Raw genomic sequence first — 27695 nt, 5'->3', positions numbered from 1 at the left:
AGGGTACAGAGAAGAGCGACAAGAATGATTAAAGGTCTAGAGAACATGACCTATGAAGCCAGGCTTCATGAACTGGGCTTGTTTAGTTTGGAAAAAAGAAGATTAAGGGGGGACATGATAGCGGTTTTCAAATATCTAAAAGGGTGTCACAAGGAGGAAGGAGAAAATTTGTTCCTCTTGGTTTCTGAGGACAGGACAAGGAGTAATTGGCTTAAAGTGCAGCAGGGGAGGTTTAGATTGGACATTAGGAAAAAATTCCTAACTGTCAGGGTGGTCAAATATTGGAATAAATTGCCAAGGGAGGTGGTGGAATCTCCCTCTCTGGAGATATTTAAGAACAGGTTAGATAGACATCTGTCAGGGATGGTGTAGGTGGAGCTTGGTCCTGCCTTGAGGGCGGGGGGCTGGACTCGATGACCTCTTGAGGTCCCTTCCAGTCCTATGATTCTCTCATCTCCCTCTCCCCAGCCAAGCCCTACCCAACCCCAGCCCTCAAGCCTGAGCCTTCCTGGCCATCTGGAGAGCTGGGCAGTTTTGCGAGGGCAAAGCCTTCCCTTGCCTTTATCACCCACCACCCATGCCTATCCCCGCACCAGTGTTCACTGAAAGCTGACCACTTGGGCGGCCGCCCAGGAGAAAGTCAAATGCTGCCCAGCTGATTAGCAGAGCACCCACAGCCGGCAGCCTGTTTCTAGTGGTGGTGCACATCCGCTCCTACCTCAGTGCACATACAATTTATTCTGCACACAGAGGTACAAAAAATTGGAGGGAACACTGCCCCTCACTGCCTTCCGTCTAACCAGTGGTGTGCAGCCTGTGATCTAAGATTCCCAAAGGGGTCTGCAAATGAAAGAAAGGTTGAAAGCTACGGGTCTGAACAAGCTGTTTCAGCTGTCTCGGGTAAAGTCCGTTCTGAGCCGATTACTTGGGTAGCTCGTCCCACTCCCTCAAGCTCTGTAAACCCCAGGCAACGCCTCTAGATCCAAACTCTGTTTGTACAAGCCACACCCAGAGCAGATGTTGGAAACCTTTGGTCCCAGTGACTCAGCACACCCTGGGGCAGCCGGCGCTGAAGTGCAAAGTCCACTCCTGGCCCTTTGAAGACACCCAGGGCAACGCCTGTGAGTTTGGCACGTTGCTTAAATCTCCAGCCCCTGGAATCCCGTGACCAGGGGCCAGTCTCAGGCTTCGTTTTTTCAAAAGTGGCCTGTGTCTAGCCCTGGCCGCTGTAGAGACGTCACTAGGAAACCCCAGCCCAGAGCGACGGCGAGGTCGAACCCAGGAAAACAAACCGAAATCGTGTTTTCTTTTAGCCACATTCCTCACTTTGGGGACCTGACGCCGGAACCGATGGGGAGGGTCCTATGGCTACAGCCAAGTCGCTCCCCGGTGCCATGGCCTGGCACTCAGGACCACCTGTGGCACTGGGGGAGGAGGAGAGATAGAGGGCAGAGGTGCTCCCAGCCCTCCGAAAACCTGCCCCCCAATCCCTAGGCACTGGCTTGGCCAGGGGAGATGAAATGATGTGGTCCAGGCATAGAGAGTGCCCCCAGCCGGTGGGGGGGGGGGGAGTTGGAGGGCTGGCTGGCTGCCTGCCAGGAAAAGGAGGGGGGCTGGGCAGGCGGAGGGGAGCCCCAGGAGAAGGGGAGCTGGGAGGTCCAGCAGACCCGGCGGGGGGCACTGAGGGAGGTGGGGGTCCCAGGGAAGGACGTCAAGGGGAGGCCACAGACAGTGACGATGCTGAGAGGGGGCTGCTTGGGGGAAGAGGGAACCGGGGCCCTGGCAGGGGGAGGTGCTGGGGGGGGGGGGGAGTCGGCGGGGGCGGCGTTGGGGGGGCTGGCGGGGAGAGGAGCTGGGGGGCCTCGGCAGGAGGGGAGGGAGCTGAGGGGGGGGGCCCGGCGGGGGAGGAGGGAGCTGAGGGGGGGGCCGGCGGGGAGGGGGAGGGAGCTGAGGGGGGGGGGGGCCGGCGGGGGGGGGGGGGGGGGGCCGGCGGGGAGGGGGGAGGAGGGAGCGGAGGGGGGGGGGGGCCGGCGGAGGAGGGGGGGGGGAGCGGAGGGGGGGGGGGCCGGGGGGGGAGGAGGGAGCTGAGGGGGGGGCCGGCGGGGAGGGGGGAGGGGCTGAGGGGGGGGGGGGGGCCCGGCGGGGGAGGAGGGAGCTGAGGGGGGGCCCGGCGGGGAGGGGGGAGGGAGGGGGCGGGGGGGGGGGGGGGGGGCCCGGCAGGGGGGGTCTGTTCACCCACCCGGGTCCCCGCTGCAGCTGGCGCCGCGCCCGGCTCCGCCCCGGCTCCCGCATGGGCGGCCCGCGGGGCCGGGCTGTTCTGGGCGCCGCGCCCCGAGTCCGGCTCGTCCCGCGCCATGGCCGGTGAGTGGCGCCCGGGCCGCGGGGGGACCGGACCCGCCAGGCTCAGGGGCCCGGGGGGGGCAGGGAGCTTTGGGGGCCCAGCCGCTCTCGAGCCTGCTGCTCTGGGGGTTGGGGGGCAGCGCTGTGACCCCCCCGGGCCGGCAGCGACCCCCAGCTCAGCCCCCCCCTTGCTGGCACCGGAACCTGCCCCCCCCCACAAATCCCCCCCCCCGGCCGTGCCGCTCGAGTCGCCTCGGGGCCGAGCAGCCGGGCGGGGGGGGGTCGCTGGGCCCCACTTGCCCCAGGCAGCCTGGCTGCAGCGCCTGGGGCTCCAGTGGGAGCAGGGGGGGGCGGGGGGCAGCAGCCGGGCCCAGCCCCCCCCCCCCCAGCAGGCCGGGGCTGGGAGCTCTGCCCCACGCGGAGCAGCGCCGGGGCTCGGGCCGCGGCTGTTGGGCTCCCAGAGGCCCCGTCCTGCAAACATTCCGTAGGTGCCGGCTGTGCAAGGAGGCTGGGGCCGGGCCGGCAGCTTGAGCCCCGCAGCCCAGGGGCCGTGGTGAGAAATCGGGCTGATGCAGGAAGTTTCTTTAGACAGGGCTGGGGGATGCACCTCGCCCTCCCCTGGGCCCCCACAACCCTCCTGCCTCCCTTGCGACTCGCAGCCCGGGCTGGAGCTGGAGGAGGAGAAGCAGGGCGTGGGGGGGGGGGGGACCTGGAGGAAGGGGCCCCTCCATGCCTGTTGGCCCAGCTGGGAGCTGGCAGAGCATAGGGGGGCAGCGCCCCGCCGTAGTTACACAGCACGTGGCAAGGGTGCGGCTCACACCCTGGGCTGGGTACCGCAAAGCGCACAGAACAGTCAGCGCCCTGCTCTCAGGGGACAGGCCCGACGGGTGTCTCGGGGTCCTGGAAAGGGCCCAAGCTGGCTGCCGTGTCTTGCAGGCAGAAAAGCCCTGATTGTGTTGGCCCACGAGGAGACAGCCTCCTTCAACCACACCATGAAAGATGCGGCCGTGGCCGTGCTGCAGGAGGCCAGCTGGAGCGTCACTGTCTCAGACCTCTACCAGATGAAATTCAACCCCGTGCTATCCCGGAATGACATCATGGGTACGGCCCCTGCCACCCACCCTAGGGTCAGCCTTCCTCATCGCCACGCCCCGGCACTCACCTCTCTCTGCGTCCCCAGGGGAGCCAAGAGACCCCAGCAACTTCAAGTATGGTCCTGAGACCGCCTGGGCCTGGGAGGAAGGGCGGCTGAGCAGCGACATCGGTGCCGAACAGAAAAAGCTGGAAGCTGCCGACCTTCTGATATTCCAGGTACCATCTCGCCCTGCCGTTGGCTCGTCAGAAAATCTTTAACAAGGTTCCTCACCAAGGACTCTTAAGCCAGTTAAGCAGTCATGGGGCGAGCGGGAAAGTTCTCCATGGATCCGTAACCGGTTAACACAGGGCAGTTTTCACCGGGGAGAGAGGTAACAAGCAGGGCCCCCTCCAGGATCTGTACTGGGACCGGCGCTGTTCAGTGCATTCATAAATGGTCTGGAAAAAGGGGTAAACTGCCAGGTGGCAAAGCTTACGGACAACAGAAAATGACTCCTTTCCAAAGAGGCTGGAGAGAGGCTGGTCTCAGTGGTGACATGGCAAAACAAGGAGCAATGGTCTCAAGTTACGGTGGGGGAGGTCTAGGTTGGAGATTAGGAAAAACTATTTCCCAAAGAGGGTGGGGAAGCGCTGGGATAGGCTCCCTAGGGAGGGGGTGAAATCTCCACCCCTAGGGTACGTCTAGACTACAGGCTTTTGTCGACAGATACTGTCAACAAAACTTCTGTCGACAAAGAGCGTCTACACTACATTGAGTTCTGTCGACAAAGCAAGCTGCTTTGTCGACATGGTAGTGTGGACGCAAAGGACAGTTTACAGGCAACACCACCTTCTGTCAACAGAAACTCTGTCGACAGAAGGCGTTATGCCTCGTAAAATGAGGTTTACCAGCGTCGACAAAACTGCTGAGTTCTGTCAACATTATGTCGACAGAACTCAGCAGTAGTGTAGACGCAGGTATAGTTTTGTCGACAAAAGTCCACTTTTGTCGACAAAACTCTGTAGTCTAGAGACACCCCTAGAGATTAAGTCTCTGCTTGACAAAGCCCTGGCGGGGTTGATTTAGTTGGGATTGGTCCTGCTTTGAGCAGGGGGCAGGACTCGATGACTGCTGAGGTCTCTGCCAACCCTAGGATTCTATGACTCTAGAATGTACAGCCCAAAGCAAACCACAAAGAGTTACAAGGGTCTCCCTAAACTGGAGGAAGGATCAAGAACATTTTATTTAAATTCAGTGCTTGATAAATGCAGACTAAGGCACATGGAAAATCATAACCCTAACTCTACAGATACATTGATAAGGTCTAAATTAGCTGTTACCGCACAAGAGAGAGATCTTGGAGTCGTCGCGGGTAGGTCTCTGGAAACATCCACTCAATGTGCAGTGGCAGTCAAAGAAGCAAATGGAATGTTAGGAACTATTAGGAAGGGGGTAAGACAAAAATATGATAACGCCACTATCTAAATCCCTGGTACACCCACACCTGGGATACTTGGGAGGTTCTGATTGCCCCCATCAAAACAACCCCCCTGCATTTGGAAAGGACAGAGAAGGACAGCACCTAGTTAGGGTATAGAACAGCTTCCATAAAAGGAGATTAGAAAGCCTGGAACTTTTCAGCTTGGAAAAGCAGCAGCCAGAGGGGAATATGACTACGGTCTATGAGATCACAAGTGGTGTGGACAATGTAGGTACAGACGTGCTACTGAGCCCTTCCCAGAACACAAGAACCAGGGATCACCCAGTGACATTGGCAGGGCAGTGAGTGCAAAGCAAGCGGCAGTGTTTCTTCACACAGGGCACTCTCAGCCCAGGAAAGGCTGTGTCGGGGATATGGTGAAAGCTAGAAGAACTAGTGGGTAAAAAAATAATTAGCTGAGGTCGGGGCGGGGGGGGGGGGGGAATTGTTCTCCTTGGCCTCTAACGATAGGACAAGCAGCAATGGGCTTAAAATACAGCAAGGCAGGTTTAGGTTGGACATTAGGAAAAACTTCCTGCCTGCCTGTCAGGGTGGTGAAACACTGGGATAAGTTGCCTGGGGAGGTTGTGGAATCTCCATCCCTGGAGATACTAAAGAGCAGGTCGGACAGACACCTGGCAGGGATGGGCTAGATGGTGCTTGGTCCTGCCCTGAGGGCAGGGACTGGACTTGATGACTCTCGAGGTCCCTGCCAGTTCTAGCATTCTAGGATTCTATGTTCATGTGCTGCCGTCGTGCTACCTTGGAAACCGGAGAGTGGCAGCCCTTCTCTCTCTCTCTCTCTGTGCCTGATGACAGTTCCCCCTCTACTGGTTCGGCATGCCTGCCATCCTGAAGGGCTGGTTTGATCGGGTGCTCACACAAGGATTTGCCTACTCTCTTGCCAAGATGTACCAACAGGGGCCCTTTCAGGTAGGCAGGCGTGGTCTGGTACTCATGCCACGTTCTCACGTCGAGGGGTCTGTCTCTCGAGTTGAAGCCCAGCTCTGATGACTGCAGAACACGTGCCCAGAGCAGATGCCGTCCCTTCCAACGGAGACAGATGCCGATGTCGCAGCTTTCTGAATTGTCGCACGTAGGAAGAGAGGGAGGACTTGCATCTGCAGGGCTGGTTCTGTACCAAAGCCGAATCTAACTGCAGCTGAGAGAAAATCCAGAATTCTGGGCGTGGGATGTTGATTTTTCTGCCCCTAGTTACTGGCAAGCCGGCTGCTCTATTCCCCTTCGCAGATCTAGGCTCAGCAGAGCCTGAACCAGTGTAATGCTGCTGGCATGGCATCCAAATTCTACCGTGGGGGGAACTGAAGGGGGCAGAACTTTAGGAACCTGCAGTGCTGGGCACAGGATCATCGCTGATCACTGTCCCCTGCACACATGGCTAGTGCCGGACCTCAGGGAGCTGACAGTCGGAACTGAGCTGCCTGGAATTCCCGACACCCAGGCTTGCTCGGTCCGCTAGACCAGCCGTGTCCGCACTGTCCCTGCGCTGCACCCCCCACCCCTCCCCCTGGACGCTGCTGCTGCTCCCAGCCTGGCTCCTCGCCAGCAATACAAGTGCAGCCAAGCCGGGGCTGAGACGCAGCGGTGGCCGCTTGACAGCTCCATGGGGTGACAGTCACTCACCCCAGCTTAGCTCTGCTCCTGCTGCCTCTCCGGGGGTGACTCCCGCCGGTTTTCTCCCGCAGACGAAGAAGGCCTTGCTCTCCTTCAGCACGGGCGCGACCGGCCGCATGTACAGCCCTGCGGGCGTCAACGGGGACATCAACGTGCTCCTCTGGCCGCTGCAGGTACGGGCGGCAGCGCTGGAAGCAGCAGGCCACAGTCCTGAGCCCCCTTCCAAGGAGGCTGCGTTTTCCGCCAACGGGAACGGGGGAGAAAGAGGCGAGGGAGGGGGCTGTGGGCAAGGTTAACTGCACTGGATGCCACCCTGGAGGGAACAATCCTGCTTTTCCCCCTGGGAATGTACTCGATGGGACGTTCCCGCTTCCAACGCCGGTGGCCCTGGTCGTACGGCCTGAGAGCGTGCAGGGAAGCGAACGGAGCAGGAGGGAGCTGCGGGTCTCGGCTTGGAACCTCAGAGCAAGGAGTGTCGGCTCCCAGCCCCGCTGAGTAACTCAGGAGAGGTGCTGGGGATCCTTGTAGGGCAAAGGGCTCGTATCTCCAAGCAGGCTATTTTAACGTACCCCAAGGCCAGCTGGCCCACGTGTGGAGCATGGCTCTGGGGCCCTGGAGCAGGCTCGTGCTGATCAGCTCAGCAATGCCAAGTTCTCCTACTAACGTGCTTCGTGGGCTTCAGGTTGGCTTGGCTGTCCTGGGTACAAGTGTGTCGAGTTCACGGCTGCCAAGCCCGGCAGGCTGCCCCAGGTCTCCAGCTCCTGGGGACTTCCGGGGGCCAGAGGAGGAGGAGCCTTTGCAGCACGGGACAGCCAGAGGCAGGAGTCACGTTCGCTAGAGACAAACGAAGAGGGGCAGTTTCCCTAGGAGCTATAATGGGCAGGGGGGAACTTGAGTGGTGATGGGGCGTTGTTTTCAGTGACGTGCTGGGAGGGGAGGGGTTTCATGCTGCCTGTACTCAACTGAGCCTGAGATTTTAAAGTTCTAGATGATCGTTTCCTCTCTCATTCCTCTCGCACAGGAGAATTCATTTCAACCTCATCTTGCAAAACTAGCCCTGTTAAAACCCCAAGTGGAAAATACTTAAGAGAAATAAGGTGAAGAACTCGTTCAGGAAAGAAGTGAATTATTGGCAATTACCTGGCTCTTCTCCTGAACGCTACCGTCTAGGGTGCAGCTCTGGGGCGTTCTGGGGCCTGGTGGTCAGGCTGGACAATCACAAGTGTCCCTTTGGGCCTTGGGATCTAGAAAGGGCCAGACCCCAATCCCTGCAGTGCAAGGAGCAGCAGGTCTCCGCTCCTGTGGTCCGGCTAACGCCATCCACTGAGATGTGATCCGAGGGTTTAGGTTTTCATACCAAACCAGACCCCTGTGGGAGCCAGTGTGAGCTCCTACCCAGGGCTTCTGCCTTCTCCAGTAGCAGAAATGGCCTTGGATTGAAGGCGGCCTGTGGCAGTTGAGTGCTTCCCTGTGTTTTCTCCCTCTAGAACGGCATTCTCCATTTCTGTGGCTTCCAAGTCTTGGAGCCCCAAATCGCCTATGGCATTAGTCACGTTCCCGAGGGCGCCTGTTTGCAGATCCTGGAGGACTGGCAGAAGCGCCTGGCCACTATCTGGGAGGAGCAACCCATCAGTTTTGTTCCACACAGCAGCTTTGATCTGAGCTTCAAGGGGGGCTTCGTGCTGAAAGAAGAGGTGCAGGACCACCAGAAAGCTCAGAAATACGGGCTGAGTGTGGGGCAGCACCTGGGCAAGGCCATCCCACCCGACAGCCAAGTCAAAGCCCAGAAGAAATAGCTTCCTCCGGGACCCGGGGCCCAGTGGGCTCCGATCTGGTGTCGTTCTCTGTGCGCTCTGCCACTTGGTCAATACAGGGCAGGTCTCTTGGCTTTACTCTACTTTCAGCTGCCTTTCTGCTCCTTGGGAGGCTGAGGGGACCATTTGTCCTCCTGGTGCCTCTTGCTGGCTGCTCGTTCCTCCCATTGGCTCAGGGCGAAGTCAGAGCCATGCGTCCTCCAGCTGGGCAGCAGTCATTCATCTGCTGGGTTCCAGGAGTGTCTGAAGGCTTGTCCACATTCAGGGGTGGGGTGGGATCAGCCTCCAGGGGCCGAGTTAGCGGGAGTAGGGAAGACCCACGCAGTTGACCGCCGATCGCTCTCTCATCAGCTCAGGTCCTCCACCAGATGGAGAAGCAGAAGGGAAGTTGACAGGAGAGTTGCCCCCATCGACCCCCTGCAGTAACGTGACCCAAGGTACATCGACACCAGCGATGGTATTTGAGTTGCGTAAACAAGGCCGACTTTGCCCCGCAGTGTAACCTGCCCTATGCGTGGGACGAGTTGGGGATCTTACCTGTTAAGTGGTGCTTGCTCACCACCCTGCGGGCCTTGCAGAGTGCAGTCGAAGCTCTCCGCTCAGGTCTGACCCCATGATTCCCTATGAAGACATGTCCTGTTGTAACCTTATTTCATACCTCTGCCCTGGTGCTCAGCGGGGGCCTTGAGGCCTGCACAACCCGTGTGCTCTCCAGAGCACATTAGGGAAGGGACACAGCCCATCAGGTGCTCTTGCCATCAATATCGCTGGGTTGGAGGACTCTGCCTCATAGACTCTAAGACCAGAATAGTGATCGGTATCACCTGCTCAGACCTGCTGCACCTGGCAGGCCACAGAACCTCAGCTAGCCACAGCTGGGGGGGCCCCATGACCTCTGGCTGAGTTTCTGCCGTCCTCAAATCTTAATGTAAAGACTTTAAGGTAGAGAATCCACTGTGCAGTGTAGCTCAAACCAGCAATGGATGCGCACTCTACACTGCCGTGACCTGCCCCCCAAGCTCCTTTCCCAACCCCACAAACAGGTGCTTGAGAGAGACCCACCAGCCAGACACCTCGGAAAACATTCTCTGTAGTAACTCGGAGCCCTCCTCTTGTGTCCCATCACCAGCCCTCGGAGAGGATCGTTATTAGTAGTCACGCCACGAGCAATCTCTCCCGATCGTCCCCTCCACAAACTCAGTCTTGGAACCAATTCGGTTTTTCTGCCCTGTGCCAGAACCTCAGTCCTCTGCAGCGTGGAAACCTTCATCTAATTTCAAGCCTAAACTTGTTCATGGCCAGATTAGATCCAGCTGTTCTTGTGCCAGCATCGTCCCCTCACTTCAGTAGCTCCTCTCCCTGCTATGTAGTTACAGAGAACAATCGTCTCCCCGAGCCTTCGCCTGGTTAGTCTAAACAAGCCAAGCGCCTACCCGCGTAAGGCAGGTTCTCCAGTCCTCTGGGCTTGTTCCCAGTCTGAATTCATCTGTCTAAAAAGGCACACGGCCTTCCTGATGAGCTCCCCTGTGCCGCGTATAATGCGAGTAACGTCCCTGTCTGAACTGCAAAGGCAGCACCTGTTGCATCCTCGAATGGTATTTGCCTGTCTCGTGGCCACATTACACTAGTGGCTCACAGGCACCCTGGGATTGACCAACACCCATGGGAGGGTGTTTCGCCTCTTCTGGTGCTGCCAACTGACGCGATCCCAGTTTGTAGCAAAAATTTGTGTTGCTCGTCCCTAAGCAGATGACCTCGCATGATTCAATTTCATCCCATTTCCATTGCGCCAGTTTGCAGAGTTGTCCAGATCTCCTTGCTGGATAGGCCAGTCCTCCTCCACTCCAGCACTACCTCCCAGATGTCTCATCAGCATCACTAATGAAAATAAGACTGGTCTCAAGGGGCCCTTGAGGGACTCCGCTGTTAACCTCCCTCCGGCTGGGCCGCTCACTGCTCCGTACAACCCATTGTAGTTTCCCTTTTACCCAAGTCCCTGCCCATGTGTCACTTCTCATTTTAATCCGTCATGCCCAGGGCCGGCCTTAGGCACATGCCACAGCGGAGGGCACCACACTGGTGCCCGAAGAGCGTTGGGATGCTCTGCAGCTGCAGGCAGCACTGGCTCCAGTAGTCCCATCCCCGGGCTGCCCCAGGAACTTGGTGCCGGCTCTGTCAGCCCCTCGCCCCATCCCTCAGCTGCCCCCTCGCAGGCTCTGTGCCCAGCCCCTGCTAAGCAGATGGCAGCGAGTGGCACAACCATGGGCCCTCTCTGATTTGTCTTGGGTCCACCATTCCGAAGAGCCGAGAAGAGCCACAGCCGCCTCCTTGTTCCGTCTACCCTGGCTGTCACTTGTAGCCCCAGCTGCAGGAAAAGGCTCCGTGACAGAAGCCACATGCTGGCCAAGGCAGCTCCCCGAGGTCACTGCTGAGTAACTTCGCCCCACACTTGCCCCCTCGCATGGTCACCTCCCTTCCACCACCTTTGGAAGCTGCTGCGGCCACCCCAGGCCATCTGGCCCTCTGGTGAATGAGGCCACGCCTCAGGAAGAGGGATGGCACCGCTGCCCCTTCCCGCATTGCCCAGGGACGGTTTTGTGGAGCCCTCTGGCCGGTGGCCAGGCCAGGAGGAAGATGCAGCCTGTCGGCGCACTCCTCCCAGGCCTGGGCTGTGGTGATCTGCAGGACTCTCGCTTGCAAAGCTGCTGGCCCAATCCCATCTCCAGGCTGATGGGGGGCCCCCTTTAACCACGATGCAACGATGCAGGGGCTGAGCCACGCCAAGCCCTTGCTCCGGGCTGGCAAGTGCCCAGCCTGTAATCACCTGGCCTGGCGTCCAAGGGCCCCGACCGCAATCCCCGTTTTCCTTCCCTCCTAAAACGCATTGAGGCTCTTTGCCACCTCCTGGGAGGGTCCCGCGCTGGCCTCTGCAGGGCCAGGTGCGGACATGGGGCAGGACGGTGACCCAGTGGCAGGGCCATCAGCATGGTTCTGCTCACCCTGTGCAACCCAGTTGCTCCTTCGGGACAGCGTGCGGCAGGGTGTGCAGAGCAGCAGGCACGATGGCCTGGGCTGTAGCCAACTGGCACCTCCCTGCTGGCCACAGCCCCGCGGGAGCAGCCGCTGCTGCCGCCACCCCAGCTCTGCACCCCGGCGTGCAAGGGGAGGGTCGGTGCCGCTGCTCTCGGCGGGGGGGGGGGGGGGGGGCGCGGCCAGCAGCTCAGCCTGGAGCCGTTCAACGTGCGAGAACCCCGCAGGCCAGGCCTCTTGGGGACTCAGGGTCACGTCCCCAGGACAGTGCTTGCAGGAGAGTGGCTGCGTGAAACGCTCCTCCCCAGGCTCTGGCCGAGCTCCGACTGTACGGCCAGGAATCGGCGAGCAACGAGGGGACGAGAGGCTGGGCAGGGGGCAGCCGCCCAGCTGGAGGAGAAGGCGGAGAGTCGCCGTGTGGCCGGCTCGGACCACGTCCTCTCTTGCCCCCATCACCTCAGAGCGAGCCTGGCTGGTGCTTCCCAGCCCAGCCGCCACAGGTGCCTGGGGGGAGATTTCCTTTTGCATCCGGCCTGCTAATCCCACTGGCCGCAGAAGAACCTTTTCTTCTCCCCTCCGGGACCACGCCTGACGGCCACAGCTGGCGGGTACTGGACTTGAAAGAGGCCCCTCAGCCCCACCCCTGCAGGTGTGCAGGCCAGGGGGGTGGTACATCAGGGAATGCCTGGCCAGGGGTGGGGGCACTGCCATTTTCAGGCCTCTGCATGAGTCCTCCCGAGGTTCATATTACTTCTGCAATAAATCCGCTTCCGTCTGCTCAGCCTGCAGCCTCCGATGCACCTCCCAGGCACAGGCTGGAGCTCGTTCAGCGTGGGACACGGCTGTTTCCAGGTTTTGATGGTACAGAACCTTCTTCTCTGGAGAGGGCGAAAGCCTCTGACTCGTGGCAAAGCTCTGGCCAGGCCCCAAGGATCCTGCACTTCCGGGTGGCTAGTGTTTGCCCTCACAGGCTCGCTGGCACCCTCCACGTGGCAAAGGTCACAGCCTACTGAGCCATCCTCAACAGAGGCAAGGCCCAGGATCGGGGTGCAGCCTCGCTTCAGTCCTGCCCCCCTTGCCAGGGGCAGACTCTGCAGTGGTGTGGGGAGGGTTGGGGGGAACTCAGGCCCGCCAACTAATCTGCGCTCCGGCCCTGGGGCCCTGAGGTCGTGGCAAACTGAGTGTGGGGGGTTGTTTCCTCTAGCCCCAATCCTACCACCCCTTCCCTGGGGTACTTCTGAAATTACTCCCCCCTCTCCTGAGTACCTTCTCCATGGTGCCTGAGCGTCTCTCCTGGTCCTATACAGCACATCCCCCTCAGCTCCCCAGCAGTGCCCCTCTAGCTCTCAGCCCTTGGCTTTTCTCCTCTCCGCCTTTGCGGAGGGGAACCTTTGAACCTAGCCCCAGCAGGTTCCTGGGCTGCAGGTGCCCTGGTTAGCCTGCTGCTCCAGGCAAGCGCTGACTTGGCCCCAGGACCGGCCTGCCTTGATCACATGGCCGGTTCACTCAGGGAATGGAAAACTACCCAGGTCCCTATATCTTTGCCCTCCACCAAACTATTGTAGCCAGCTGCCCCAGGTCTGTCACGCTCCCTACCTACCTGCTCCAGGCAGCACCCCCCCACTCAGCACAGCTGGGGGGAACCAGGGCTGCCCAACCAAAAGGCAAAGGGGACCCCTAACTCCAGGTGCATTGTGAGGTCACAGCCTGCTGTGGATGCATGTCAGACTCTCACTCTTGCTGTTTCCAAGTGCGAGTTTTAACATCTGAGCCCGCCCCTCGGCATTGTCCACAGGGCACAGAGGAGGGACACGCCTTTCAGCCATGTGTTCTCGGCCCTTTGTCTATGCCAGGTAGCATTTTCCAAAGCACATAGAGCTACGGGACTCCGGCTCCTGTGCTAGCCCCGTGCCTCATGGTGCCACCCGCTGCCATTTACCCCACAAAGGGCAGGTGTTCAATGCCGTGGAACCAAGCTGTGGGATAAGGCTGTCTGGTCCCCACGCACAATGGCTGCCAGGGCAGGTGGTGGACATTGGGGCGGGGCTCTTTGCAAGAGGAGAGTTGGTTGATCTTTGCATCAGCGCTCTCAGGGATTTTCCTTCATTTCCAAGACACTGCAGACCAGGGGACGTTTCTCAATAGGAAATCAAAATGCCTCTGAGACTAGGCTGCCACGTGCCGGGACTCGAGCCAGGGCTGTGGTGCTATTTTTAATATTACAGTCCCGGCTCCATCTGTTCCCAGGGGCTGCGCCATGTGGTGGACAGCTGCTCCATGTGCGGTGCTATTTTTAGTACCACAGCCCAGGCTCTAGCAGCTGTCTCACAGGCCACATGGTGGCTGCCTACCTACTCCTGGGTGGGGCAGCCACCTGCCACACAGGCTCACACCTGGGAGTAGCTGGGGTGCTGGCTGCATAGCTGTTGAGGGAGTAGGTGGGACTGAAATTCTTGGTGTACACCCACACAGGTGCGCACCTTACAGGGAATCCTGGTGGTGAGTGCCCACTGTTTCTTTTTTCTGGGGGTGTTTGCACCTCAGAGCCTGCATAAAAGCAATGCCAGGGACTGTCACGGGGGAACAATAGCTTGAGGATGTCCCTGCAGCCCTGGGAAGTGTTAAGCGAGAGAGGGCAGCAGCTCCAAAAAGTGGCAACTGACTTCAGAATGCTGAGCCTCCCGTGTGAGGACAGGAAGAAGCTAAGCGAAGGGCTTGTTGGTGCCCATCCAAGAACCTCTGGTGGCCGAGGGCAAGCACTGTGTGTATCAAGTCCTGGAAGAGAGGAGGTACAGCGGAAAAGGAAGGGACAAGAAGGGCTTGATACCGATGAATTCTGAGATCAGTGAGGCTAGATTTATTTTTAAAGTGCCACTGGATGGCTACGGTATGAGCCAGTGGGCGCTCTGCAGGTTCCCCTTTATGGAGACCATACCAGTGGGAAAGAATTAGCAGCTGTTTTCACCCACCAGTCCCGCAGAACAAGAGACACGTTTGCAGCAAAATGCTGGAGAGGATGCCATTGTTAGGGAATCTGGGATTATTCCACAATGAAAAGTGCCTATTCAGAATGAGAATTGATGCAAGAGTCATTTCCAGGCTATGCCCCACAAATTCCGGTTCCCATGGGGTTAGGAAAGCGCCCTGATATACCGAAATGAAACAAACATACTTGTTTAGAATTCTCATGGCTACAGCTAATAAGTCTATTTCAACAGTAGGGTTGTGAAACAAACATCAGCTACAGAAAAGTGGCCAGCCAGAATCAAGCATTGAGAAACTGAATGACTTACTCATTTGTACTAAAATAACAATCGAGCTATTGAGAAAAGCTGGGTCAAGATGGAATGAGCTGAAAAATAAATGCATATACTTATTTTAACAAGTTTAACTTGGACTCGTGCCCTCAGAGAAGTAGCGCAAGTCGGAATACAGATCTTGTATACAATTTAAAATATTATGCTTCAAGCAAGTTTCATCTTGATAGACTTTAAAATAATTTCTTTATCGAAATAAAGACTCTAGAGAAACTATTTGACTTACAGCCCAATTCTGAGAGCGATAGAAATTACTGTAAATGCCTTGTTTGGAGAAGGAATTGGCTGTAATAAAACTGGAAAGTTTATTTATAATGTTGCTGATGGATGAATGTTGTGATTGTTGGTAAACATTTTTATAGGATTTTTATATTGAACTTTTGGTAACATCATTTTAAGCCTTTTCATCCAGGTAAGGCCATGCCAGTTTCCTCCAAAGTCGCCTTGTGACTCTAGTTTACATTGGGAAGGGAGGGATATGCAAAACACTGCCTATCGGGAAGCAAGGGGTCTGGTGGCAGGGCAGGAGGGCAGCTAGGAAGCTACTAGAGGATGGAATCTGGACTGTAGTGGCATGGGAATTGGAGTAGAGCATATTTCCCAAATGGGAAGGAGGCCACCCTCTTCCTCTCTCCTCCCCATTGATTCATCCAAGGATCACATTCGCTCTGTGACATGGCATTCCGTACGCTCTATGAAAATACGCTTTTGATAAGAGTCTGATGTAACTAAGATCTGCTTTATGCAAGATGGAAAGGTGGCAATTTACTGAACAAGATTACCTCATTCAGATGCGAGTATCATTTCTGTACCTGAAGCGAGGAATACTGACGTATTCTGGGTATCTGTATTTCATATTTGTGGCTCTGGGACACTTCCACTGATGGCACGTCAGGTACTGCAGTGGAAAAGCCAGAGTTAATGGCCAATCAACTAAAACAATAGACTGTGAATAGGCTTGGCCTTCCCTAAAACAAGCCAGCTAAGCTTAACATTCTAAGAAACTTGTTATATGCAATTTCCTACCTAACAGTTGTTTTCATCATTTCTCTCACAAACTAGGCCCCCTCCTACTTTGAGCCTGTTCTTTCCCCCTGCTCAGACTTGGCTGTTTGCAGCAGTTATCTTGATGGTAAGCAGATGGTACATTGGTGTGTCTCACCTGCCAGCTCCCCAACTATAAATAGATTCCCTGCATATAAACAGATTTTGCCTTAAGTGAGGATCCTTTGTGTTCAGTTTCAACCCTTTCACATGCACCCCCATGAAAAAATACCACATCCAACATGGGTTCCAGCATGAAGTGACCTGGCTACATGGCCTTGATAGGACCAACCATAGTCCAGGCTTACGGGAAGAACAAGACTATTCAAAGATCACTGTCTTGGGCACTGGGCCATTAAGTTTCTCAAGTACCACTAATGGCTTTTGCTAGCACACCTAGATTAATAAACAAGTTTACACTTCATATTTCTAACTTCAAATACAGGAATGATACATGCACACAAATAGAATATACACATCCAGGGGATTACATATTCTTTAATGATCGGTCATATGCCCCATTTTTCATAAAGCATATTTGAGTTACACATGTTCATATTCAAAAACATATTTCATAAAAAATAAGGGAGCACAATGTCAACCCCATTCAATGGTAATTCCCTGTTGACAGCTATTTTTTTAGATCTGTCATTAACAAGTTCTACATCCATTCAGTAGTGCTAATTGTTTTCATCAGATTTGTGTGTGGCATTAAGTCAAATACTTTACAGAAGTGTAATCACTTTACATCTGTGCAGGCTCTGTTATCAACCAAACTTGTTACCTCAAAGAGTTACATCAGATTTGTTTGACAGGACCTGTTTTTCATAAAATCATGTTGACTGGCAGTAATTATAGATCAGGGTCTACTGGTAGATCTTGAAGCCTCTGACAGGTGATCCTGACTCCTTTGGCTGGGAGGCTATCAAGTGCAGGCATTTCAACTGCCCCTCTCTTCACTGCCCTGCTGCTCCTGCCCAGAGCCTCAGAGCTGCCCCCTGGGAGCCTCCTGCTTGTTATGCAGTGTGGGGGAGACAGAGGTAGGGGGTGCTGATGTCATTCTGTCCCTGTATCCAGTCCATCGTCACAGAGTAAGGAGGGCAGAGCCTAGGCAAGTGGTGGGGCAGGGCCTCAGAGAAGGGGTGGGGCAGGCGTACTTGGGTTTGAAGTAGATCCTGGACTGACAAATTCAAAAAGTCATCTTGTGCTTAAAAAGGTTGGAGACCACTGTGATAGTCCAACCCTTTAATTCCCAATCAACTAAATCCTGCATCACCTTGCCCAGTACTTGGACAAAACTGATATCTGGTTAATTAGCTTAGAATTACCTGAGTCGTCCCCTGTAGACAGATTATTCCATAATTGTTCACTATGCAGATTTCTTGCACCTTTCTCTTAAGCATCTTGTACTGGACACTGTCAGAGAGGATACTGGACCAGATTAATATAGCACTTTTCACGTTCCCATCAACGCAAAAACCATGGCCGGGTTTCTGCCTTTCTAAGACCACTCTGGAGGTGGGAGAACCAGACATCACTGAATAGCCTGGGGAAGGTGTCATGCTGCAAAGAGTGTTCTCTTAGATAATTTCTATGAGTGTGCCTGAGCTGGAGAACAGCCTGGCCTCGGGCTCACCTGTGTTAGCCACCATCACCAGCCCGGCAGATTCATCAGGCACTTTTTCCTGAAAGTAGCTTCTTTTTCCCTGGAGCAAGAGACAAGCAGCCTTTGAAAGAACATGACAGTTCACGCTGCAAAATGAAAACTTTCAATGTTTTATTCTTGACTGCAGCTGTTTACAGAAATATAGTTGCGAGTATACAAATGTCCCAATAGAAGCAAAATATTTATTTTTATTTTAATATTCAACAAGTTATCACAGGATAGCTAAAACCATAGATGCAAATGAAATCTCCCCTCATAGAATAAACTGAAAACACCTGGTATCAGTGCTCTGAAGATCCCAACTACGAAAGCCATAGACACAGAAACACACAGAGGAATACCTGGTGCTACTTTCACATTGCAGGACAACAGAAAAGACAGCTCAGTGGTGATCTGTGCACAGGACAGAAAGGTAGATAAACCACTCTAGAATTATCCACACAAGCATGTCAGGTTTATGCAGATTAACAACAGAGGCAGGAGGCTCTAATTTGTAGCTGTTTGGAGCTTACCCATTATAAAGAGTGAGTGGCCTGGGGACAAAACTCAAAAGCTGTTTAGATCAAATAATGTTACAGAAAAGCTTCAGGGTGGTAACGGTCCTTTTAGCAGGACACAGGCATGATCCCAATCCCGTATCGCCCAGAAATGCTGCACCTTTCCCCTGCAATGGGGCTATCCACCAGCACCGGGATTTCCATGCTCAGAGTCCTGTCTCATGCCTAGGTGGAGCACATGCAGGAAGTGGACACTGCACCAGAACCTAAGCTACTGTAAAGAGATGTTGCTCCAGGGACATCTGTGATGCTATACCAATTTACATCAGCTGAGGGTCTGTCCCTGTAATGACTGGGAGACCAGAACTAGTATTTGAGTTGCGGCTGGGCCTTTCAGCTGGTAGGCGTTTGAACCAAGCACTGGCAAAGGAAGGACGAATGAGAAATCAGCAGCTGGAAGGAAGAGCTTTGATACCCTTAGACTGGTTTGAATGGGCTGTGCATTTTGTGGCAGTTTCCGAGCCTGGAAGAGCACCACTGTAAAAGTGCAGTAGGACCAGGTAAGTGCTCAGCATTAATGGAGAAAAGGGAAGTCAGGGCATTGGTCTTGGGCACTGCAAGGGAGCTAGCAGAGGTGGTTAGACTCAAACACATGCCAAACTCAGTGTCTGGTGATTAATCTATTGTCAAAGTAGAGTATGTCAAGAAAAGCTGAGAGCGCTAAGATACATTGCTCTTCATTTCTGTCAGGAAGGGATATTCCTGTTAAGGGTTTAATCTTTCCCTAAGGCTATGTCTACACTCGCGGTTTCTTGTGCCAGAAATATGCAAATGAGGCTAAGCATGGAATATCGCTGAGCCTCATTTGCATACCTAATGAGCCGCCATTTTTGCAGAAGAGGCTCTTGCACCAGAAGGAGCATCTACACTGCCCCTTCATGTGCAAGAAAACCCCTCTTGCACAATGCCGTTATTCCTGAAAATAATTGGCTTAGTGGCATTGCACAAGAAGGGTTTTCTTGCACAAGAAGGGGCAGTGTAGACAGCTCCTTCTGGCGCAAGAGTCTCTTCTGCAAAAATAGCGGCTCATTAGTATGCAAATGAGTCACAGCGATATTCCATGCTTAGCCTAATTTGCATATTTCTGGCAAAAGAAGCCGCAAGTGTTAGACTTTTGGGCAATGTCTACAAGTAAGTACGGGTAGGTCCGGGGCTTCCCACACAGTCAGACACCACTGGGGAGAACTTACTAGTCAGACTGCTTTCATAAAAAACCCTTGTAACAAAATTCAGCAACCCCTGTCTTTGAGCACCTTTCCTTAGGTACAAAAATCAGAAAAAGTGCAAAAGGAAGCTAGGTCCAAGGCCTTGGTTTAACCTAGCCCAGCTTAGTAGTGGGGTAAAAATGTTTACCCTTTGACAGACGTTTGGTGACCCTGCTGAAAGTGGATTACTGTTATCCATCCAGCCCCTAACTAACCCTGCCTCAAACCCCACACTGTGTCCTTGGCACTATCTGGGAGCCTCTGCTGAGGCTGGGAAATGAAGTCTGGAGAAGTGGTCCCTCTTGAAAAGGGGTGAGGCAAACTGGCAAAGAGAAGCGTGCGGGAAGCATGTACTGCTGCTGCCTTGCTGAACCTGTCTAGGGACTGCAATTTCCTGGGCTGTCAGTTCACAAAACAACAGGGTCCTCCACAAGTTTAATGAAAACTATAGAAAAATTTAAAAAAGCACAAGGGTGCTTCAGTCATTTCATCTTAATCCTATGGATTTTAGTGAACTTCTGAAAGGCAAAAGAGGATTCTGGGATAATACTTATTGTTATACTACTAATCCCTTCCCACTTATAGAGTATTTACACTTTTATACAGCGATTTATTACTAAGCTATTGAAGAGATTGAGATAAACAAGTGCACTCTAAGGACAGTTATGTTCTTTGGAAGTTATAAAAATTCTACTACAACAGTATTTATATAATAAACTCAATGGTATAGCGACGGTTTGCAGTGTTGTTTTAGGCATGTTGGTCCCGGGATATGAGACATATAAAGTTGGTGAGGTAATATCTTTTATTACATCAACTTCTTTTATTGTCCAACAACAAAAGTTGATCCAATAAAATATTACCTCACTCACCTTATCTCTCCGGTATAATGATGTCTGATTCATATTAATCATATCTCCATCCTAGACATACATATATATATATATATATATAAGGGCTCGCCGAGCGGCAGCGAGCCCTGCTCGCCAGCCGCACGGTTCTGCGCATGCGCAGATCACTCCGCACTGGCTCTTCCGAGGTGTAATCTACTCGCCACGGGCAAGTAGATTACACTATTTGTCGAGTCATATATATATATATATATATATATATATATATATATATATATATATATATATATATATATTAAAAAAAACACCTAGGATTTTTATGTGCACTATATTTACATATATTCAAGAATATATGTACATATATACAAGGAATTTATATAAGGAAAAGGCTTTCTATATTCTCAAAAGGACAAACTGGAGAATTTTGTATGTACATTTTTACTAGATTTTCTCTGCTGTGTCATATTTTATAGTGTTTAAGTAGTGTATATCACATATCAATAAATAGTTCACTAAATCTGGCTCTTAATAGGCAACTTTTTTTATGCAAATCTGTGTACATTTGCATATACAACTAGCTGTCTGCATACACAATTACTGGAACTGCAGTCTGAATATTTCAGCATGTAGAGTTATCAAGATCTGTCCCCAAAAGACTCATCAAAATTCAACATCAAGAGCCTTACAATATGCTCTTGACTATCAATCCAGCTAGCTTTTAAACATCTCAAGTAATGGCTCTTCCGCCATTCCCTTTGCAAGACTATTCCACAGGAACAGCTCTCTCCCTGGGAGAATTCTTTCCTCTCCAGTGGCCATATAACCTTTCCCTTTTCTCACTTTAAGTTCCAAGTTCAGAGAACACATTCCTCTCAGGTTTGATGCTTCCACTGCTCAGATGTTAGACAGAGCTATGGAAATGGATACAATATTATTATTGTGACACACACAACTGGAAATAAAACTATGTCGTATAGTTTTTCCTAATTTTATTTGGCCACGGAACCCTTTTGAACATGAAAGAATTTCACGGAACCCGACTGCGCGCACAGCACTGAGTAGTGACATCATCGTCCCCACTCTCTGGCTAAGCTGGCATTAGACAGGGACACTTATGGCCAGCACAAGTGAAAATTGTTTTCTATAAAATTCATAAATGAATGAAAATTTCATTCCATGACAATAGTTCAGGTTCTGATGGAATTTTCTTGCTGAAACCTTAATTTCACTTTGCGGAACCCCGAGATTCCTCGGAACACCATTTGGGAAACACTGCTGTAGTAAAACTTCTCTCTTCCTGTATGCAGTGTTATTGTACCATGCTGGGGCCAGGAGATAGACAAGATGGGTGAGGTTCTCTCTTTTACTGGACCAACTTCCATTGATGAGACAAGCTCTTCCTCAGGTCTGGGGAGGGTGTGCAAATGCATATAAGCTGAACATATAGGGTAGCACTAGGAGTGAAAGGGACCATTCAAGGTGAAATGGCCTGTTAACACCCAGCAAAGTGATGAATTTAAGCTCCCAGGTCTACCAGGCCTCATCCTCAAAGAAAATGTTCAGAAGATAAACCTGGGAGCTTAAATTTATAACTTTGCTGGACACTAAAAATCACACAGTCTTAATCAAGACACTGGATTTATAGTTTTACAACAATCTGCAATCCACTAGTTCCCCTTTTTGTCTTATGATGGATGTTAACAGGCTACTGTTGAATGCTGCCTCAGAATATATGCTAACTCCTTATGCTAAACCACCTCTATAACTTTGTTTTTAGCAGTGACACTAAGTATCTTTCCCAGACATGAGGAAAAGCTTTGTGTAAATTTGAAACTGGTTCAAAGAAAGATGATCCCTCACCCATCTGGTTTAGCTTGTTTTTATAGTTTATAAACATTTGACCTTTCGATATATTTATTTTAATTTCTCTAAATCCAATGAAGAATTTTTATAACAAAGCTTCTTTCCTACTGCTCACATGGAGCTATATCAGAGAAGGGATTTGAGCTCCTGCATGGTTTGTCCTTTCTGGGGGCTTTGGAAGAACACTCTGAGGATTTAAAAAAAAAAAACACCAAAACACACCAATCTCACCACAGCAACAGAATGAAATTTCTTCTTGGTCAATTTGCCTTAATCAAAGTCATGGCAGGAGCACTGGAAAACTCAAGGCTCATCAAGATTAGAGAAACACGTATCGATGTAACTAGACATGCCCTCTGTGTAAGCATGAAAAGGGATGCTGTCAAAATTGACAGACTTGAACCTAATCATTTTAACTGAGTAAAAATAAAAAGTGTCCACTCAGAGGCTCTGAGCACACAGTCACTAATGTAAAATTAGTGAAACAAAAGGCCTGGTGGTTAATGATCTATTTTGGCCCAACAAATCTTAAACCACTTTTGAATTGTTTCTGGTGACAAAGGTAATAATAGTAGAGCATTGGGTATGGAGAAGCACTGAAAGAAAAGATGAGAATTAACGCCAACAAGTGGACTGACCGTGAAGTGGAAAGTGATGATTAGCTTCTGCCATTGGAAATATCTGGCTAATGCTTTCTTGAATTTTTTTTACATCTTAAAAGTGCTATCCACCTACTTCATTCATCACTGAAGGATGAAAGTTTATTTTTATACACTAGTGTTGTCTACATGCAGACAATGCGACACAGGCAGAAGAGATACTGACCATGGTAGCTAATAGGGCGTGTGTCCCTGGATATTAATCAGTTACTATGAAACAGGTGTATAGTACATAACAGACATGCAGTAGAGACAACATCTGAAAAATGGGGTTTGGAAGAGTCAGAGACATTAATGGAAAAGTGACATTAGGCTGGAGAATATAGCCTAGCTGGAGAGCGTGTGTGTGTTTTGGATTAAAGGTGGTTTAATAGAGAGTTCTTGTAGGAGAAATGCTCCAGAAAAAAATCTTCCTAAGTGGAAGAACAATAGGACAACAGAACAAACTGCCTAGGAAGGTTGTAGAATCGCCTTCATTGGAGGTTTTCAAAAGAGGCTGGATGGCCATATTTCTTCGATGGTTTAGTCCCAACAAATCCTGCATCTTGGCAGAGGATTCGATTAAGGCCTTTTGAGGGCCCATCTAATCTTATGGTTCTGTGAAAGAGACAAACACTGCAGAGAAAATCCACCCTACTAACACATAGTTCTCCAGCTTTCCATCCAGTACATACAGCTATAAAACCTTTATGTCCATTAGTAAACACTGGCCTGACAGATATGAAAGCAAATTTTCTTTTGTAATAATGCCCCCAGCACTGATTTTTGGCAATTTGGCTTAAACAACGTTTATCATGAACAAGAGGTAATAGGTGGGGTTTTTTGACTACTCAAGATATAAAAGTGTATACACCCATTTTCATTTACCTTAAATAATGTACAACTTTTCAAACTAATCTAGACTGGACTTGATTCCCCTACCTCTCAGTAACTCTGCAGGCAATCTACTTTGTGTGTTCTTCCTCTAATACCTATACTGATGCAGACACATTATGGACTAAATATGTCAGGGAATAAAAAACAAAAACAAAGGATAAGCTCCAAAAGTCAGCGTCAACTCTTGAAATCAAAACAGTATGTGAGCAGAGCTCTGAAAGAATAAAGATGTGGTTCACATTATACTTAGGTCCTTTTGCCATGAAACAACTTCTGTAAGCTGTTTCCTAGGCCTTTGCTGGCTCATTGAGCCTCCCTCTTTATCCTCTGTAACAGTTGTTTGAAAGCAGCAGCACAAGCATTTATCAACCACTGAGCAAACCCTTCATTCAGAAGACAAATACTTTTTGTAACCAAATCACATGTTCAAAATGTTATACTTTAACATTGACCTAAGACAGACAGTAAATTTGACACAAAAGAAAACAGATATGTCATTATTTAGTAATTTGAATATGGTAGCAAAGCCCTTGTAGTAACCTAAAAATATGCACTCATTTAAACGTTGCTCACCCCCCCACAGTGGGAGTTGTAGCAGTCCTGGTAAAAGGTTCTATTTTGGACACCAATCTTATTAAATGGAGAACTGGTCCCTGGTGACTTGACACTGACCAACAACATTTCATCATGAAGATGCCTCCTTTAAAAAAGCAGAACACAACAAAACACACAAATGGGTTTATCATCCTTATCGCCTCATTGTGCCCACTGTAGGACTACACAGCCGTCAAGGTATCAACACACATCCTCATTCTGAGACTAAGTGTGAACAAGCTGATCTTGCAGAAGCCAACCATGTTCTTACAAACTGACACAGGCTTTTGCATTCCCCAGCCATTTGGATTTGCTGTGTAGGACCCTTCTATGCATCCTCATACAGCACCCATTCAGTGCTCAGAGGCTGGTCTTTCATGTCCTGAACCATAAAAAGTTTTTATTTTACTTTTTTCTTACAGGGAGAAAAATCAACAAGAAAAAAAGTGTATCGTTCAAAGCTAAATAGCAGTTCTGGACATTAGGAAATAGACAAAAAAATTCTTTAACATGATTACAATTTCAAACATGTTAGTATAATATAAATTAAAAGATACAACAGAAATAAACTAATAAAATATTAAATAGACAATGACTGAGTAAAAGCTGAATGACTCATTCTGAACGAAACCCAATCATAGAATTGTCTAACTGGGTTTCTGGACTACAGCCCATTGTTGTGTCACAGATACAAACACACACTGAAGTTGTCCAGAGCCAACTGGAACAAAACACTGCCAGATGGAATGGGCCAAGATGAACAAGCTATTTATGTTGCAAAAAGTACTTAAATACTTAGTAAAGACCTAACAAACCCCACCCTCACCCCTACTGTTATCAGACGCCACGTTGTGGTAGAACAGACAAACTCACAAATTTACCACAAAAATGTGTGGCAAAAAGAATATTTTATATATATGTATATATATAAATTTTTATATTTATGCCAATGTACTCACTCAGTACAAATAGCAAAATAGTATACCATTTCCTAAATACAAAATATAGCTTTCCAAAAAAATGAAACACACATTAGATATAAACCATCCAAAACTTGAACGATTGAAAACTGTATTCAAAATTAAATGACCCAGAGCAGGTCTCTTTCTGAAAAGTTCCCTTCATATCGGCAAGAAGCCTTACTACTGAAAACGTAATTAAATGCCTCTCAATGAGAGAGAGAGAGACAGACAGACACACACGTACACACACAAACACACAGAAGAAATGAACATTGTGACAGACTAACACAAGGGAAAAACCGTTAAAAACAAAGAACAACTCTACATGGCTCAACTAGGTGCACAAGTTAGAAAAAGCACGCCGTACACATACTAGGGTAACTTAAAAATCATTTACAGGCTACCCTCCATTGCTTAAAACACCAAAATGAAAAGTGACAGGATGCCAACCAACTACACCACACCAAGGCACGATAGCCAACGTCAGCTGTTTGTCTCTGACCGGCATTAACAGCTTTCTACATGCAGGAGTGGGAAAGACTGAAGAAAACATCTGCCTGAAGTTGTAGCGAGATGTATGCTTCTCTTGGGCTAGTCGGAGCATCTGAAAGAATCCGCACGCCTCACACTACAATTGCATGGCCTGGAGTGGGTTATTTTTAGACGCTGTAAAACACGAGTGAGCTGTTTTTAATTAGTGTAGGTGTGACCCCCGCAGAGGCTGCAGCATATGGGAAATGCTAGTAAAAAGGGTGTTTCAAACCTGCACAGAACTGAGAAAGCTACAAAGATGCAGCAGCTCAGCTTCAAATGAGGTTTTTAAAAATGGTGAAAAATTAGGTTTTCCCCTCCATATGGGATACCATTTAAGACTTTACACCAGCAACAACAGGAAAAAGCAGAGTTTCTATAGGATTTGGGGAGCTTGGAGGATGCACACAAAACCAGCATTCTCTCACTTCCACACGCTCTGGTGACTATCAAGATGCAGCCACTGGCTTGACACTTTGCTACCTCAATAAGAGGTGCCTTGGATGCCTAAGAGTTACTTCAGGTTTCTAAAACCAGTAGCATATTTGTATTTGCCTGAGAAATAAAATAGCATAAAGTTAGGGGTGGGGAGAGAAGTGTCTAGAAAGAAGGGAAGAGGGCAGCCAGGCATGAGGAGGGATGATGTCTAAGTTCTAAGCTATGCAGAACTAGCGAGAGGCATGAAGCAGTTGTTTCTCCAGCCAGGCAGACTGCTCTCTTCAGGTCAAGGTATTTTAGAACAATTTACTGTGACTTTCCCCTTAATTTTGATAGAGCCACCCAATTCTTACTCTATGCAGTTTAGATCTAAAGCCATCAGTACAGACACATAGAAAGCTGTTAATCACAACCTCAGATGAGAAATACCTACACCTCGCTGGCTGCTCCTAGAGTTGTAGCAGACTTTCTGCTTGTATACTTTATACCACCACCTTCTAGATTAACGTCCTTCAGGTCGATTGTCAAAACTGCAATTCCCACACTGGCTGCTATGCCATGAATCACAGCTTGAGTTAGGGCCCATGGTGTTCCTGCTTCACAAGCTTTCCTGCTCAACTGAGGGGCCGTGAAGGAGGAAGCGAAGAAAAGAAAAAGTAAACATGATAACGTGTTATTTTCTAACAATAATAGCTGAGCAGTCATGCTTTGAATTAAAACAGCAGCCCATTGACTAATGGGGCCTAAGAACATGGTAATGGTCCAATTCCTCCCCCTGTAACACAAAGCATAGCTTTTCAGCCATTATTGGCCTCAGGAGTCTCAAATGCTATCATTATAGACTCAATAGCTAGACACTGCAGTAGGCAGCATGTGTGCTCTTTAGAAAAGAGGGTGAAATCTACACGTTTGCTTGGGTGCAGGCCATCCTTTGACAGAACAGTTGAAGCTCCATACACCCTAATCAGAGCCACAGGGTCTGAAGGGATCTTCAACATCATCTGTTCCTTCACAGAATTTCTGAAATTAAAAACAAAGCAGAATTAGGCATAACTAATAAGTCTCATCTTATATGTAGCTCCTTCATTTGAAAGCACTTTACAAACTACAGACTTAAATCGAGACCAGTGCAAAAATGCAGCCATTTCTGGGGCAAAATATGTATGACTCATTTTTTTCCAGTTTACATCATCATTACACAACAGTTTAGCTGGGAAAGCAAAAAGCACAGCATCCAGTTGAAAAATCTGGGAGTTTTGGGAAGCAGAACATCATGACACAGGTTGGATACAGCTGGATGCTGTGGCTACCCTGGGACTGAAGAGCCCATATATACTTAATGCTCATGCACGAGCAGAACTTTTCCTGCAATGTAGAGGTTGGGGGAAAGCACCTTCCAGCAACAGACACTTCCTAGCACCCTGCTGTTGTACAGGCTCAGTTGTAACAATGATTTGGCAAGCGGTGCTTTTTCAAGAAGCACTATTTCCTGCAGAACCTGGCTCTCAGGCAGACCATTTCAGCACAATGGGACTATAGATTCAAGTGGAGTCTAATACATCCACAAGAAACCTACAATTTTAACTGAAGCCAGATTTGCTGATTGTTCACAGAGATGTTGGGTCAAGCTGAGAGTGACCCACGCACCTTAACTTTGTCATTAGAATTATTAAACTGCAATGCCAGGTTACAGAACAACGAATGGGCAACTCCACAACAAAACTTAAATTGGATCATTTATTTTCTACAGATTTCTGA

General features: G+C 50.4%; 2 protein-coding genes across 19 annotated transcripts in view; one reads left to right on the top strand and one right to left on the bottom strand.

The window, feature by feature from the left end:
• Positions 1-2204: 2204 nt before the first annotated feature.
• Positions 2205-8427, top strand: NQO1 (NAD(P)H quinone dehydrogenase 1). 4 transcript variants are annotated; one of them, XM_075939781.2, is made up of 6 exons: positions 2205-2361; positions 3277-3441; positions 3521-3651; positions 5715-5828; positions 6602-6703; positions 8018-8427. In XM_075939781.2, exons 1-6 carry the CDS (start codon positions 2355-2357, stop codon positions 8324-8326), a joined length of 828 nt encoding a protein of 275 aa, XP_075795896.2. In that variant the 5' UTR covers positions 2205-2354; the 3' UTR covers positions 8327-8427. The 4 variants fall into 4 exon arrangements, with proteins under 4 accessions (XP_075795896.2, XP_006122297.3, XP_075795895.2 ...); XM_006122235.5 differs by lacking the exon at positions 2205-2361 and having other exon boundaries at positions 2900-3441; XM_075939780.2 differs by lacking the exons at positions 2205-2361; positions 8018-8427 and adding an exon at positions 7213-7429 and having other exon boundaries at positions 2900-3441.
• A 9064-nt stretch (positions 8428-17491) lies between these two features.
• NFAT5 (nuclear factor of activated T cells 5) overlaps positions 17492-27695 on the bottom strand; it is a 157394-nt gene continuing 147190 nt past the window's right edge. For all 15 annotated transcript variants that reach the window (XM_006122230.5, XM_006122231.5, XM_025184223.3 and 12 more), the window contains one exon: positions 17492-26957. The gene's annotated coding sequence lies outside the window, so the exon portion shown is untranslated. The remainder of the gene's footprint in view (positions 26958-27695) is intronic.

The sequence above is a fragment of the Pelodiscus sinensis genome, chromosome 12 (genome assembly GCF_052426305.1).
Source record: "Pelodiscus sinensis isolate ZL-2025 chromosome 12, ASM5242630v1, whole genome shotgun sequence".
Taxonomy (NCBI): Eukaryota; Metazoa; Chordata; order Testudines; family Trionychidae; genus Pelodiscus; species Pelodiscus sinensis.
This window is presented reverse-complemented; position numbering and strand designations above follow the sequence as displayed.